Source organism: Opisthorchis viverrini (assembly GCF_000715545.1).
Source record: "Opisthorchis viverrini unplaced genomic scaffold opera_v5_180, whole genome shotgun sequence".
Classification (NCBI taxonomy): Eukaryota; Metazoa; Platyhelminthes; class Trematoda; order Opisthorchiida; family Opisthorchiidae; genus Opisthorchis; species Opisthorchis viverrini.
Window position 1 is genome coordinate 414,829 of NW_008751837.1, and position 17,388 is coordinate 432,216.

General features: G+C 43.5%; 1 protein-coding gene across 1 annotated transcript in view; it reads left to right on the forward strand.

The window, feature by feature from the left end:
* The window catches only part of T265_07679 (hypothetical protein), a gene marked incomplete at both ends in the record, with an annotated part of 40,450 nt that overhangs the window by 8,333 nt on the left and 14,729 nt on the right, over nucleotides 1-17,388 (forward strand). Inside the window, one exon of the mRNA XM_009173258.1 lies at nucleotides 14,847-14,905. Coding sequence (XP_009171522.1) covers nucleotides 14,847-14,905 — 59 coding nt within the window. The remainder of the gene's footprint in view (nucleotides 1-14,846; nucleotides 14,906-17,388) is intronic.

The window sequence follows — 17,388 nt, forward strand, 5'->3', positions numbered from 1 at the left end:
ATCTCAGTCCTCGTGCTTCTTTCGGGCGGCATGGCAGCTAGGCACCGAAAGGATGTTACAATTGAACGTTTCTTTTATAGTTGATTCCCTTAAGCATGTATCTAATTCCATATGAAACCCTTGGATATCAACGTCTGTAAGCGGATTTTCACAAAACGTTTAGAAAAAAAGGCAAAAGTTTCCCAAAAAACTAATGATTTTGCAGCGTAAAAACTGGAAATTACATCTCGAAGCGACCCAACGGTCTCCAGGTTTATACGCATTTATACGCGCTCCAATGCTGATGCTTCACTGTCTGAAGTGATCAGAAACAATTGAAAATAAAAACATTTATTTTCTTTCTGAAACTGCAGTCCAGGAACAGTTTAGAGCCGAATGCGTCTCTTGAGGTTCTGTGACACTAACTTTAATTACTGCCGGGTACCATGGTCCACAAAAACAGGCACCACCCGCTCGTAAATTGAAATACAGTAGACAAAACCTACGCATTTCCTGCTTATCTTTAAATGTAAACGAGTGTAGTTGGCTCGTTCGCGCATTAACTTTGGCCATCTGTTGCTTGCAGAGATTTGGCAACCCATTCTATAGATACCAGAGGACAAACGGTTACTGCATAGTGGCGTTTTATACGGAGGTAATGAGGGGAGAAAGATAGTGTATTCTGCCGAAGAACAAACTTTTTGAGATCATTTCTACTCAATCAAGGTAACAAGAAAATTGCCTATTCGAAGCCTTGTTCTTCGTGCTGTTTGCTAGCAACCTTCCTCCCCAGTCGGTTGAAATGGGTGATTTCAGACTGAGGTTAATGAGGGCATTAGACACCGGAATGTGTGATCAGTTGTCAAAACGTTTGACAAATTAAGGTATGTACCACGACATTGAGAACGCTGCACTAATGTTGTTTTGGAAGCGGTTGCCGGTGGGCGTTGTGCAGGCTACACTTGAGTCAACATTCCATTGGTGTGATTGGTTGGTTTACGCGCGGTCAAGGTCAGTGAAAAGTATTTGGATCAGAAACAGTAAAAACATTTAGCATGCACGTGGCACCTGATGGCGCTTGATAAAAATCTACACGATCAACTGATCATGTATCCGAAGTAGCTTGTAGTTGCGCTATGGAAGAGAGGAATCAGAACATTCCGTGATCCCATTAGAAGATAGCATCGCAGCTGTTCGCATTGTGACTAAAGGAACACGACCTCCAAGTGTCGAAGCATATAACTTGATTTGGATATATTTGCTATGAGCGCTACCAGTTTCTCTAGCTCCATCAACATTCGGAAATATCGCTCAGAACGATGGGAAAGAACCATAATCGCCACCCGATGAAAACGTTCTACCGGGTGATATCAACGCAAAAGAAAAAAATTGTGTCAGCGTTCCATCTGGACAAAATCTTATCAAACCATCTCAAAACTAGGCCCCGAATGTTATGTATTCGTTAGTCGCACGTAAATAAACACAGATACCACCAGTCTGGTCAAATGGTAGTTACAGGTTATCCTGAGTGATGCTGTCTTTATGGAATAATACCTGATAATTTCACCTGACTGTCATCCTGGAATACCAAGTGTACCTTTCTAGCCAGCAATACGTTTTTTATCATTCGTTTCCCAAAGTTGGCAAGTTGCGCATACTAGAAAAGGCACCAAAGCGTTGGTGAATCTGTACAATCTAGGGGAACAACAAGTATTTTTGGTCACTGTAATCAGTTTGATGAGAGGAAAAACAGAGGCGAGTTGTGACAGTTTTCCCACGTCAACGAATACTATGGTTGTGATGATCCAGTTGTTCCACTTTGTTCAGGTACCAGAGTGACAGTTATAGGAAATGAATCCCAGAGAAAACTCCGATGAAAGGAAGGAATCTGTCTAGGCCATCAGTACTCTGTCATTTAGCTACTACGTAGCATGAGGCAGGAAACACCCTTATCAAGGATGTCATATCGGTGACATGGAAGTTTTCCTGTTGCCGTTTGCTCTTCAGAAGCAAACGGAACACGTTTTCTGGTCCCTGATGAACATACTGTACGTCAATGGTACATATTTACCGGTTCATGACCGCTGCCGAAACACCATTCAGTCATATCATGGAGTCCATATTTATTCAAACTGACTTTAATAAATTAGTTGACTTGGGATAAACTCCAGTCTGGTTGTTATCTCGCCACTCGGACACAGTCAATCGAAATAATATTCTGGCATCATTCCAGTGTATACTCTTAAACGGAAGTGATGACTCTGTATTATCTTTGTCCAGCGTTTTAATTAGCACGGGGTTAATGAAGCGCAAGAAAAACCTGATTTGGTGATCAGGTTCTCCTGGTCAGCTGATTTGGGAGCTTGAAAGTTATTCGTCACTGAAGCCTGAGAAGTTAGTGATATTTGCGTGATATTACTGCGTTAGAAACGCAATAATAAAGTGCAGCTGTCTGAGAAGGTTAAGTCCCATTTTATGAATGGATAAACGCACAAAAATTTAGCCATATACCCACCGTTTTTCCCGACCAGTAGATAAAAGTATCTCCCGTGGAAAAATTCACCACGTATCATAAACTTAAGTTTATATTTAGTATGTGTCGCTACAAACCGGATGGTGAAAACTGACCGCCGCCCGACAAAGTGTAACACATGAACTTTTGGAGTTCCAGATATAATTGGTGTGTACTTCAGTGGAATGATTCAATAAGTATGCGTAGCTGTTGCTGTTTGAGAGTGGACTACGTCTCGGATTAAAGTAAAACGCTAATAAGTGTTTCCCGTTCAGTGTAAGTTTAGCTTCAAATTGACACCATAAGCGCATATTGGATCGTCACCCAATATCTACGGCTCCAAGCAACCGCATGTCGTTCTTTTTATTCAAGCCTTATAGGCACTGTTTCATACAGACCTCCGGCAAAAGTTCGGTTCAGGTGGTATGAAACTTCATGGCTGATGCGTTCCGCCGGAGGTGCTCCCTTTCACCCTATCGCGGACAGACAAACCTTCTGTGGCATTCATACGAAGAAGGCATATGGTTCCCATGTAAGCGGGGAAGTGAAATTTCCCACTGAATTTACGAGTGAAAGGGAGGCTTTTTATAAGCCTGCCGGACCAAGCCAAGCCATGCTCAGAATCACTGGAAGCGCGCGTCTCAAAAACCTCCAAAACGATTCGATCTAGCTTATTTCAGGGACACGGGTCTCCAATCAATAGTGCGGCCAACTTCATAACCGGGTCTTGGTGTTCCGACCCTGTTCACGTCCCAAACAGATGCCTGCTCTCTAAACCAAACAGAAATGAAAACAACCCCCCTTCTCATCTTCAACCAAGGTAGATCCTTTACCTCAGGTGTGCGGCGGGAAACCAAATGACGGCAGGCGTTAGCTAGGGATCACTGGTGTGCGCGAACTAGGGTTCCAAAAGCAACTGTCAGTTTATCAACCCACCTATGTCTATAAGCCGTAGCGAAGTTTCAGCAGATAAGCGGCTTCGTGGACTTGCCTACACAGCAAGCGACCAATTAGAGATGGAATGAAAATCAAGCTCTCCTGCAAATTCCTATGAATCTTCGACCCATTCGTTTGGAATTGTTGTGTAAGGGGCTGCTAAAATCTACCGCGGTCGGTCGATTACTTCACTTATCACCAGTGATGAAAGATGTAACGACGCCAAAACCTGTTATCTTAAAAATAAGTAACTACAGCACCTCCAACCACTTAGCCCGCTGGCTTATTGTTCGAAGAGAAAGGTGGGAATGGGCAGGGGGAGCTGAGGAATGACAAAAGTGTCATCTTGAGCTAATACCGAGATGATTTCTTGGAGACATTAACATTTAACCAAAGGTGTCCTCCCCTGGGAAGTGTGCTCTGGTAGGATGTTAACAAACTAAAACTAATAAATGAAAGTAACAGGATGATTAAATTTTCGGCAGCAAGTGAATAGGCCTTTAATTTGTTTGAGGATATCACACCAGCCATCACTTCACTCTGGGTTATGGCAATGGAGACCGACGCGAGACCTCATCACCGCAGATTCTGGTACGAGGTACCACGACCGCAACGAATACACAGGTTTGTCGTGTGCAACAAGTTGCGCAACAACCAGGCGGATGAACCACAGGGTTGGTATAAGGTGAACGCAACAACACTTGGCATGGTTTGTGTGCTAAAAGCAGGAAAAAATGCGAAACAGTCGGGTATCAGCTTACATCCGGAACACGGTGGTGTTTTGCTTACCAGGTAGGTGGATAGACAGTGTTGCGTGAACATTAGCGCCCTAATTAGGAGACGGGCTGGATAGTCAGTTTCAGTATTCGCAGTAAATTCGCGGCCGTCGAACACATCCGTGAGTGGCATGTGGTCAAGATCGAGTCACCAAAACGTACAGCCGACGAGAATGAATCCATCAAATATTCATACTTTAGCCGAGCAAACTCGTGGTCTTCAATATGGAAACCGACCAAAGAAAGATCATACCACTCAGGTTTGAGGATGCCGTTAGTCAAAGGCAGCCACCGCTTCCGGTTGGTCCATACTGTCCCATAAGAAGAACAGGTGCACCACGGTACGCAACAGCGCACCTGGAAAATGGATTTTCGTTCTTCAGACAAGATAGGTGACATATGTGCCATTGAATCCAAACGCTTTTTGTTCAAGGATAATCACTATTCAATGCCGACACCAATACAACTACTAATCTACACCTGATGTAATTTTGGCTTCCTGCACGAATGAGAAACGGTCGAACTAGCTCATCGTCTCCCTAGATTCTGTATGATTGTGTCTACTCTGACAAAGATATTATAGATCGAGAGCAGCACTTCGTTCTTGATCGACTGTGGGCATTCGGTATACAAAGGGAGAGGTCAACAAAGCATCGCTTAATCTGTCAGACATGTATTATCTAGGATAGAATGCAATTCTGGTGCATTAACATCTGAATGTGTAACCCATCGCTCAATGCTCAGAGAAGGCGTGTACAAAGTATGAACTCGTGTTATCTGACAGCCAGTCCCCGAACTCCGCACGATCGATCGGACCCAATCGATTGTGCGACATTATCCATCGATCCTCTTTATTCGTGAACATCTGGATGTCACCAGTTAACTGTTGTTTAGCCCTTCGTGAACTTGCAAATAACAAATGTTCTCATAGCGAGGGTCCCGTGAATATGGTAAGTCCTCAGGGAGGTATATTTGTTCGTACAATCGATGGATGGCATTGTAAAGGCGATCAGTGAACCAGGATATATGGCCTTCACTACCACACTGGAATCGTTCATGAGAGAATATAATTAGGCTGGGATGCATGACACCTGTCTATGACTCCACCTTCCATGACCATAATCCACGTAGACACTGAGAATGCTTCACTAGTCATTAAAATTTCTGTTTAGAACTGCGATGCTCGGTAGAGGCGATTTTTAAAAGCCGATAAGTTTCACTGCCACTCCGTAAATATACCCGGAGGGAAGAAGACAAAGCTTATAAAATCGACAATTACCCAGAGATTAGGGAGTCGGCGGAACTAAACACAATCTACGTGCGAACGCTACTTTCGCGAGATGTGGGATGCTCTGAAGTAGCCGTGTGGCACCGTTCCCGAGCATCTGTTGCAAACCACACACTGTAACGTGGTAACCAGAAAAAAATATTGGTGCTCCCAGCCCATGCAGTACATCCAGTGCCTACAGGGAGTGCAGACATATAGTTCGTACATCAGGGGACGCAGTTTGCAGGTAACTTCGGCCAGGTATAGCTGTCGGTTCGGACCGTAGGTTCGCCCGTGATGCTCAACGTATATGCGGACATCCTGCCGAACCAGTGTTCACCATGTTCAGCGAAAATGACATAAAGCGAAAAAATCATGAGGACAACATCAGTGCTAAACACAAGAGGCAGAAATTCTCGACTTATTAGCCGTGCACTTCTGTCCTCGCGAAAATATTTGAAAGAGTACGCCTGGGCGAAATGCTAACTACTCTATTCTGAAGGCTCGCGCCGGTTTGCCAACCGGTGGCCGTTCTGTATGATTGTTGATGCACCCGGTAAGTTTCTCACTCAACCGAGATAACAAGATTTCACGGCTGATATTTTTGGACTACACAGAGGTCTGACAACATTCAAGAAGATGTGTAGCTCGTCTTGTAAAAGATGTGCTGTTTCTGCGTTATGTTCCCGAAACTCCCACAGGAAAAATTTCTAACATCATACAATCGTTTGGAAATTACTTGATGAGCCTCAAGAGGGGCGAAGCCAGGCACATGTCGTCGAAGAGTTTTCAGTAACGTTTCGACGTTCCGTAAGCAAAATGATTTTTTGGCATATTTGGAGGCCACTGTAGCACACTTCGAAATACAGTTGATGTTCGAGGACTGACTTTGTTGGGCTTCTGGTGAGTAAACGCAACGGCGCTTGACCAAACGTTTCACTCATAGTTCTTTCGGATACTAAGCACACACTTCATATCGTTTTATCTGAGGTCACATCCACTTCTATACCTCTCGACTTCCCCTGTCTAGGCTTGTGCAACCTGGCAGTATCACAGCCCTCGTGATTCCTTGGGTGGCACGGAAACTGGGCACCGAAAGGTTGCTACAGCTGAACGATTATTATTGATTATCTATGACGGCACCCAACTTCAAATTGTTTGTTCGTATTAAGACGTACTGTAATTCTGTATGGCCCCATATCTTGTTGATAGGAGCTTCGTAAATAGTCGTTTGCGGCTAAGGCTTCCTGTTTAATTGAGACCCTCGGTTCCAACACATCTATGTTGTTTTACTTGTTCGAAAGTATTATATGTAATTAACTGTCACCGCAGTAATTTCGTATTCTAAAGAATCACCCTCGTGTGCGCATAGCATTCCTTGACCTAACCTGACTAAATGCGAGAGCAGCTTTTAGCTGGTAATAAGTTTCACGTAATAAAATCCTTGTTTGACAATTTCCACACGCGGTTCCGTTTCTACGCGTCATGTGTGGAGAAAACAAGCAACCTGAACTTTTCAACCTAGTCAATTTAGAATCCCTAACCCAATAGGTTTACACTGGTTAAACTGGAAGGTACTGATGTCTAATGTTCGCTTTTAATGACTCATGTTTACTCCGTTACTTTCTCCACCATTGTTGGACGAGCAACCCAAAAAAAATCCGACAGCGTCGAATGCAACAAACCTCCCCCCCCCAAAAAACCCCAAAAAAATAAAGTAACTTTGCCGAAGGTAGACCAAGACGGGGTAGCTCAAAGTGGCGCTCTCTGAGAGCCAAAGCTTGACGCGAAACTCGTAAGAAGGCCACCTCCAAAAAGGAATCAAAATATCTCTTTTCCACACAAAACCCTCTCACCGGAAGGATGGTTGTATTGGAAATGCTCTGATTTTAATGAAAATATCCCAGGGAAACACTCGGCCTGGAACACTGTAGTCTGTGTCTGAGGCTGGAACCTTAGTGTACGGTTTCATCAGTCATTCCAAAAGGAGTAATGTTCTTGTTTCATACTTTCTATTCCGAATCAAAGTTGATACCAGCTGCAATATCCAACGGTTGAAGCGTTGCGTGATATACCATATTCTGGTAGATAGTCTGGAAGTTTCCCAGAGTCTCGGCCTTTGGATCGAACGACCGGATGAGCACGTCAGCCTGGAGTCCTTCCACAAATGTTGGTGTCCCTTTTCATGTAAACTACACCTTTGTTTTGGAATAAGAGATCCAACCACTGCCAATATTCGGTGCCGAACGAAACGATGTGAGAGGCACACCGCCTGGTCCCCCATAGTTCTCATTTAGTGGATCAGCTGAATGATGACTCAGTTTCTGTGTGATTCGCAAGCTCTAACCGCCTGTCTTAACGGGTATACCTTGCAGGCCGCATCAAACTTTAAGTGAGATGTAGCGGTTAAATCTTCGGGTCGTGTGGGTGGTCTCATTTCATATCAGCCTGGTCATTCTGCTGACGCTCGACGGCTTGGTTTTTTTGGCTTGACAATCAGTCTCCAATGTGCAGTCTAAGCTGTCAGTCCAACCATCAATATGAAATGAGTGTGAACCAACGGTTCTGTGAGTGGGATACACACTGAAATTCAGAGTAAATGTTTAGTTGTTAGTCTGTTCGCCGAGCTTGGCAAACAGAGCAACAGCTAAACAGGCACCCGAGCTACCCATATTCTGCAACATTTTCAGAGTAAATGTCTCAATATAGGTAAAAATGATACTTAAAAGTTTGCACACTCAACAAAGTTTAAAGCGTCGTTATGATATGCGCTCTCACTAATTTCGAACTAACTTCCTTGACACTTAATGACTTTCATGAACTACCGAAGGGGGCTGTTAGGATAAACCAACGCAGTGATTCCATAGTGAAGGCGGAAGTGCAGATGACCGTCACTTGTTAGTTAGAGCAGACATGCAGTCAGCTTCGCACTGAGTCTACATTCCTTCCCAACAGAATGAACCTAGTGTTTATAAAGCGCAATGCACTTTTTCCTAGTTTGTGATGCTCCTGTGGAATGTATTCGATCGAAGCTTCATGTATGTAAATACGTCCTCAGAATTTACTTTTTCCTAGTGAAGTTTCTGACGATTACGGAATGATATGCTCAAGTAGAATTACTATGGTAAGTTTTCGCAGCGTCTTACTGTTAGTAGATGATCTGTTTGATTGGAAGTTTGCAGTATTGTGTCTTGTTTAAGCAGAGTGATTGACGGGCCTGAACACTTCCTAGAACATCAAACAAACAAATCAACTTCAAATGACTTTGACAACCTAAAAGTATGGAAGTGTGTATGAAGAAATATCACCCTAAAGGAGCGGGTGCTCCAGTACCGGTAGTGTCTCTTCTTCGAGGAGAATGAGCCACACTGACTTTGACCAACTGAAATCACTTGACAATTCACGTCTTATTTAATGTTAAGATATGCTGGTGTTGTTTATAAGACATTTCGATCAGTATTCTCATGTCCTAACGCTAAACTACTAGTGAGTTTAGTGAAAGCTCTTCGACAGTCCACTACAGGTTTCCTGTTGCTCATCCGTTAGTCGTATTCCTGAGTTTTCGCCAAACGTGTGTTCTAGTAGAGCACCAACTTGTACGCAAATCCGAAAATGAGAGTGTATTTTCTCATGTCTCGTCAAAATTATTGAGGCATATTTCTTGCGTGGGTGTCGCTTGAATAATTCAACCACTGTGGGAGATACAGAATGTGCCTCGCATAGTATGTTTCCCCGAGAAGAGTTGTGATGGGAACATTTATTATCGCAAAAGTTTCCCCCCTTAACCTAGTGATTCTCGGCCATAGGTGGGGTGGTACTAGAAAACTCATGATAGTTACATGCTGCGTACTTTTTATATCTTGTCTATTGACATTTCTTCCATGCTTACTTATTGTGTTTTAATCTGAGGAGATCAACGACTCTTGATGAACAACTCATACCGGAATACGCAAAAAACTTCTAAAGCAACTGTCGTACACAGATGCCGCCGAAAGTTCAAAAGCGTACGCCGCTCAAGTTCCTGCACTCAGCTCACTGAATTAAGACCACCTATGTGGTTACTCTGTGGAAAAATTCTTTAGAACTTAAATCATCTGACAGTAGGGCAGTCCTTTGCCAATTCATTGAAGGATTTTGAGATGGAATTGCAAATTTACCGCCAGACTCTTCTGGGATGATGAACTTCAAGTGAACAGCAAGATAGCATGCAAATTTTCATTAACTTTTCGAATCGCTTATTTGTGGAAGGAGAAATTGGCGGAAGAAATAGCACTGGTTTTGTTACCAGAGCAGCTTAAGTTCACATTAATTCAAAGCAGGGATCTTTTCATTCAAAAGACACGTTGACAGGGCTAGTTGGTTACTTAATCATTGGACCGGTATAGGAAATGCCAGTAAGTGAACAACTTTGCGTAATCTACGGTCAAGTGGTAACAATTTTTCGGAAGGTTTTGAATCGTGCAGGTTCTCTCTGGAAGTTGCCCGGCTGTATCATGTTCGGTGAGTCACATTCCAACCGGTCACTTTCCACCTTATCAATGGGGCATTGATGTGGCTCATCACGTTCACTACTTGCTTAGGAGGAGGCATTGACAAAGTCATGCCGTTGTTTTTACTTCGTTTTCCATTTGAGCCCTGCTTCACTAGAAATCACCTTGAACAAAGAACGCCTGTTGGGCTGGGTTCCCGTCTGATTATGTAATGTGAAAGTGCCGTTGGAGCGAGCAAGTCACATCAAAGGCAATGTGCCCGGGTTTGTGATCAATGTCTTTGACGTCATCGAGGCCAGTTTGCCAACAGCCTCACCAAAGGTGTCAGAGTCGAACAGTGCTTCAAATTAATTAAGAAAAAGTGGTGCATATCACTCCTTTTGTTCCCGAAGCCAATCACAAGCCCACCTGGCTGAACAGCATTCATATTGGAGTGAGCATGTAATTTTGCGTACACTATCTTAGCCTCTCGATTAGCGGTTCTATGATATTGGTTTAGCTAAGATTGTAAAAGGGTAGCTAGAGTTCTGTAGCTAAACCCACCAGATGGGCTCCAAGATTACCGAAAACTGACAGAAGAATGTCTATGAGTTTGCATCAATTTTTCTATCATACTCAAAAGGAGACACTCTTTTCAACTAGCAAGAGTGTCCTGTCAGAATTTGTGTCCGAGAATGAAGTACAGTACGGCACAGTTGTGGCAGCAAAACGGCATTCAATCAGTGGTTCTATTACCTGGAAAGTTTTTATGCTTGGGACTTAGGTTTGGTTGATGCTTGGCAAGCGAAGAAATCATACTGGGTGGAAGTTGTTCAGTGTTATTTGAGAAATAATTAATAGTACACTTGGATCTGACATTGATACCTCGACTTTACTCCTGGGTAGCCGAAGACCTTTCCGAATTTCCTATATCAGTTGATCGCTTTTCACTGGTTAGCAATCCTGACGCAGTAACACTCGGTGAATTCCTTTTACCCTAACAGGTCGCCTATTTTCACGGTTTTCAAAACCATTGGATCTTGGCTAGGCTGTTTACCCGCGCCGGTTAGGCGGAAATGCGATCATCTGTCAGTCAAAATTCTTTTCCTTCAGAATAGCCAAGCCTATGGGAGTAGACCAATGAAACAACAGAGCGTACTGCGACAGAATTAAACTGACAATCTCCTATTTCAGTCAGTCAGTTCTCTATCATTTTATTTCAAGCGTACTCAATGGTACTCATTCAACCAACGGAGAGTACAAGACAGTGACTCATATTTGAGTCAGATTAGCCTGTGTGCCCCACTCGTATTGTTTATTGAAGGGAGGTGTAACGAATACGTATTGAAAATGATGTGATCTTTGCGTGACTTGTGCTTAAGTACTCTCCAAACCAAGTGCAATACCGCAAACATAAAGTGTTTTTAACCGGGAACTACAGGCCGTCAGGTACTCAGAGATACGTAAGTCCGAGCAGCTGGTACTGCGAGTGCTGTCCTCCTCGAAATGTGACAGTGAGATTTATTGTCCCGAAAATCCTGAGTTTTTCCCCTTTTAATCGCATATCGTTTGTCTCGGATGCCGCTCACGTTCTAACTCCACTTCTTTCAAACATCTATCCTATCTCTACCCCCCAAAACCCACATCCACTCGACTGTTTGTTCCGGAAACGTTGGTCCGTACGTTCATCACCAACCCGGCTGACCGTACATAGATCACAAGCACTGTGTTTAGCAGAGGATTTACAAATTTCCATATCCAGAAAACATTCAGCTCACCGGTATGACCAACAAATCCGCCAGTTTTTGTCGCAGAGCATCGACCTCGTTGGGGTGGATGGTTTGTAGCGAAGGTCGACGATCAGGCTGGGGAACGATCGCCGCAAGGTAAAAACAGCGGTACAGTCACAGGCAAATGGTAGAATACAGCGGATAGACAGACGCACGTGCACGCTCAGGGGCAGAGCTCCATGATGTGCTGTCTTCTGTTTGTATTTGCTTGCCATTTTTGTTTGTTTACTTCTTTCATCCACAACGGGGATTCGAAGCGCAAAAATGTGACCACTCGTCAGTGAGTGATGTATGTTCACCCTCCTAAAAAAGGCTTCAACCCACAAGTCCACGAAAACATTGGCACGAAAAGGGGCTGCACAATGGCGCACGCGGACGCAGTTTTCGCTCAAACCGATTCTCTAAATCAAACGAGTGATCATGCGCTTTCTCTGTAAACCGAGTCCGGACTGACACTTTATTTACAACGCGTTCGCACGAACATTTGCGAGTAGTTGATGGACCCTTAGAGACGCCAAAGGGTGATGATCACTGAGAACATACAAGCCGAACAACTGTGGGAAGTAGCATCGACAAAGGAAAGCATGGTTGAAAACGCAACTGTGTCAGCCTGCTTACAACTGTAGCTGAATGATGGCAACACAAAGAAGTGACATGAGTGGTGTATTCATAGAGGCGGTTGAACAGCTCATCATCATTACCGACTGTTGAAAGGAAATTTGTTGTCGGTTTCCTGATGGATGTCCGGATGGTTCTTACAAGCGGAACAAGGCAAGAACCTTAGAACCTTGTGAACATACCCTGACCCAATTGCACTGATATCTCTTGATAAATCCATTAAAAACAATGCTTTTCTATACACAGTTGGCGTCCAAATGAAGAATATCAACTGCGGTTTTTCAGAGGGGCAAACTATCTAATATGCTTTGGAGCAGTAGTTCCCAAACTCCTTTCTTACTCACCATCCACCGAGACGAAACTGTTAACCTTCGCATCCCTAAATGCAACAACGACAAATAACAAGTATGCCAGTTATGAACATTATATTCGTCACACTTGTTTTCTTTAATCAGGCTGCAACACCTTAATATGTGTATACAGATGTCCGTCGTATAGTTTACAAGAAACACGAATCCACAATTAGTTATAGATGGTCACGGGATTTGAACAATTCCTTTGAAAGTTCCCCTCATATCTTGAAACAGTTATTCTCATGAGTCCACATCAAAGAGGGAATCAGTGGACTCCAGTTTCACTCTAAGTGGATCAGTGCATACCTTTGGCCGTGTCCGGAGCTTGAACTTCGGGCAACTGACATGCCTGTTTATCGCTACCCCACCAATGAACGCTTGACGCACCCGAGTAGTCGCGTCTGAACAGGCGAACACGTTCACACTTGAACAGTGCTATTGGTTGGCCTGACGACCAGAACAGCGGCTGAGTAACCGCCCACGCTTTTGTCGATCGACTGGACCGCCTATCAGGAATTCCCATTCAGGTAGCACCATTGCTTCCTCCGTTTGGTGTGGACTCACTACGGTAACTGTGCCAGGACAGAAGTACCGTTTAGACGAGCGATGTGAACCTGAATTCACAACTAGTGATTAGTTTAACTCAAGCCTCGTCACAGTTCACGTTGAACAGAGGTAGAGGCGACTTCTCTGAATTTGGTGTTTTCGTGAGAAACGCCCCTAATAGTTCGTGTTGAGTATCAGGATTACAAGCACGAAATTTCTGTATCACAAATTTTATTTGGCGGCAGCTGCTACTAAGAGCGCTAAAACTTTTAGTCCATTTTATTTCGTCTGAGACCTCGAAAACCGTACAATTTAGCCACATCAATTTGCCGAAGTCCTTGTTTGGTTAGAAAGTCAATGGCAGAGTTCGCAAAATAAATTTCGGAAAAATCGACAACCCGGAATCCCAGGATCGTAGCTTTTAAAAAAATGGTTCAACCGAATGATGGTGTGTGACTGTCCAACAACATTAGAAGAAATGTCAGGTTGAAAGGACAAACTTCGTGTTATCGCCTCCTTAAGTTCCGCAGAGGTTCACTATCACCTCAATGACTCTATTATCCTATTGCTGTTTAGCGTGAGTGACTGCAATATGTGCTGTAAAACAAATGCTTAAGAATTGTCCATTTGAATAAACTGAGAACAGAAGGCAAAATCTTGTTCGTGAGGGCAGCAAAATTAATAAATTCAGTCTTATAATTCAAACACAATAAAGCCTAACCAAAACAAGGCAATCCCGTTTCTGTACGACACATAAAATATAAGTTGTTCTGTACTCTTTTCAAGGACAATGGAATAATCTGTCTTCTGGAGATCTACCAGAAACCTCGAATTCACATTCCATTTCTACCAAGAAATCTGCTGTCTTTAGCTTCGAAACACTAAAGTCTAAGCTCTTTCAACGTCTGCATGACCTAAAAGATAAGATAATCATTCAGCTGTAACACCCTTCCGGTGCCCTGCCACCCGGAGGAAGCACGAGGGCTGATATACTGCCAATTTGCCCATGCCTAGACAGGAGAATTCCAACGACGGACCATCCTGCCCGTTATTCGCGCTCTAATCACTTGAACCACCTCGCCCCCTTGCATGATCTACTCGCGAGTGGACATCGTGGGTTTGGTTGCTGATATGCAGGTACGCGCAGTATGCCTATGCAAAGCAGAAATCTACCATCTATTCGTCTGGTCTAGCATATTGCGGTTAGATCAAATGCAGTAAAGCGTTCCGGATATCTGCCGATTCTCTGCAGCTACTCGACGCGCATCTTGAACTACAAATAGATCGCATTTTCAGTGAAGCACATGTGATCCTGAAAGGAGAGACAGTGAATTGTGGTGATATCATTATGCGTAAATTTCCGGACGCTGTTGCAACTTATACGAGCAACAGCTGCTGATCGATAAGGTATCAGCGAAACTAATCTCGCCTGTTCGCCTGTTCAAATGTGACTATTCAGATGCGTCCAGCGTGAGCTGGTGGGGTGGTAGTAAACACGCTCACCCCGTATATCAGATGTTCGTAGGTCGAAGGATATGCACTGAAGATGAGTTTCAATGAGAGTAAAATTTGAGCACAGTTTTTCTCTTCTTTAATGTAGATATGAGAATAACTGCGCCAGGACAGAAGGAGGACTGTTCGAACGAGAGTGGTGTGAAAGTGAGTTGTTGGAATCCCGCAACCACATGCAACCATCTAAAACCTATTGCTGTGAGTCAAAGGCAGAATTGGTGAAGAAAATAAAACACCCTGAGTAGTTTGAGATCACATTCGCCGGAAGAACGCTAATATGAGTTTTAAGGTAAGTCGATGCGCATGAAATTGACCGTACGCAGCCTTAGACAATAAAGTCGGAAACCGAAAAGGTACAGTACTTATTATTACATGCCAGATTCAAAAGCAACGGGAATCCGATTGTGGTCTAAATTGATCACTAAAAAGTTGGTGTCCCTTTAAATTCCCAGCGTCAGGCTTGTGATATTTGGTTTCTATTTGCCTTTTGAGCGCATTCATCAGTTCCTCTTGCTGAGATACATATTTCTGTTGTAGGTCATTACTGTGATCTACGAAAGACTGCTGTCCTAGCAAAACCGCTAGCGTGAGGAAACAATAGAATGCAGAGGATGCCTCATCTTGTCGGGCGATTTTTCCGCCCAGTAAATGGTCACTGTTTGACACTATGACGCCGGGGTAAAGTACTCTCCGAAGCCTAGTACACTGCACATGATCTGGGGCGTAAAGTTTGACGGCAGCAGCCCAACGAAATAAAGAAACAAAGCTCGCGACAAGAAGATTCTAGCTGGAAACCCATTTTTCTCATCACACACAAACCAAAATGTCTAAAGAATGTTCATAAGCACCACATAAGAATCTTGGTGAACCCATGGTATTTTGTGGCCGCTTTGTGCAAGTGCACAAGACCTTAGTCATTGACATGTAACTCATCGGAACATTGCTGTTATCAGGCATGGGGAATTATGCCATGAAGAAGGAGCTATCGGATAGTCTGACAAAATATATCAGACCATTTTGTTCAAGAACAAACGTAAACGGGGCAAATAAAACACAAAACGGTCATGCCACTAACCTAGGTATCATTTAATAAAACCTTTTTTATTGCATTTTTGGATGCGCTTGGAACAGTGAGTCACGGGTGATGTGAAATGAGTCACAAAGTTGAGTCGCATATTCATTTTTTTAAAGTTTTCCGACAAAGAGCAGTTTTTTATCTCTAGGCAGCAGACCAAGTACTTGGAAGAACATCTAAAATGTTCTCACAGATGGCCAATGACCACCAACAGAGAGCTTCAATTCCGGGTCATATTATCCACAACACCAACTTCCATTTCACTTTGTGTTGGAACTCTATCTTTCTCTTGCTTGTACAAGCACCATTCGAACTCCCACACACAGAAGATCATAGACTTCTTTTTTTCTCGCTTGGTACTTTATAAGAAGATCTTCATGCATAAGATCTTCATGCACTCAGAATAGGGTTTGATAAATGTTAGGACTAACATTTATTGGTCGCGTTATGTTGCGATTCGGTTAGAAAGCAACCGTCTCATGAGCAACTTGGCATGGGTGAATGAGGATTCCTCGGATGGGATACCTGACAGAAATCTGTTTGCGGTTACGTCATAACTTCAAACTTTCCATGGATCGCCGAACTACATCCCCAGTGCTCAACTCTCAAGTAACTTTCTGTGGGACTATCCTTTGGCGTAACGCTGTACACACAGTTTTATTTGCAGTTTAGTGAAATTCAAAAAATCCACTAGACTTTCATCTGGCCCGCACATGTTCCTGAAGAGCACCAGCTTTGATGGAAGAATGAGGGCGATAAATGTTCAAGCGAACGCATCAGACCCGATCGCTCCTTATCAATCCAATTTGAAGCCTAGTACGTTGTCCTAAGGTGTCTTGCGTGCGGACGACTCTCAGTTGGTCTACCAAGGAGGAATTATGCAGTCGCTAGTCTGATCACACGGGCTTGTGTCTGAGGGACCCCGAGACGCCATCACTAAAATGGGCAAGCAAGAATGTCCTTGGACTCATATGCAGACGTGAAACAGTTGCTAAGTTTCCGTCTGTAGCATTCATAATTTGACTGGTGCTTCAGAACAACGTGGTACCAAGCAACTGACAGTACCGTGTGGAAGGACATACACCCATTTGACGGCCGCTAGCTTGCAAGTTGACATCAGTTTACAGCAGATGGTTCACGCTACGACCCGAGGTAAGAACTTCTAAGACCAGTTAGTTTGCAGAATTTGACACTAGCTTGATGTTATTCCGTTATGGTGTCAAGGGTTAAGTGATCTTGATGAAAGTCGGAGAGCCCACAAACAGTATACGATGACCGAAATTTCACCACGAAAAGTTATAAAAAATTGAAATGCAACATTAAGGGAGAGTTGCATCGAACGTATTGTAGGATATGGAATGCAGCCGGTTTTTGATAATAAAGCCACTGCGCCACTGTGCATCACTGGTCATTCTCATCAGTTCAGTGAAAATGCAGTCCGAGACAAATCACCCGAATAGACATCATAACCATGGCAAACACAAAAGTCATTTCTCGTCAGCTACAACATGATTCACCATAATAATAATAATAATAATAATAATAATAATAATAA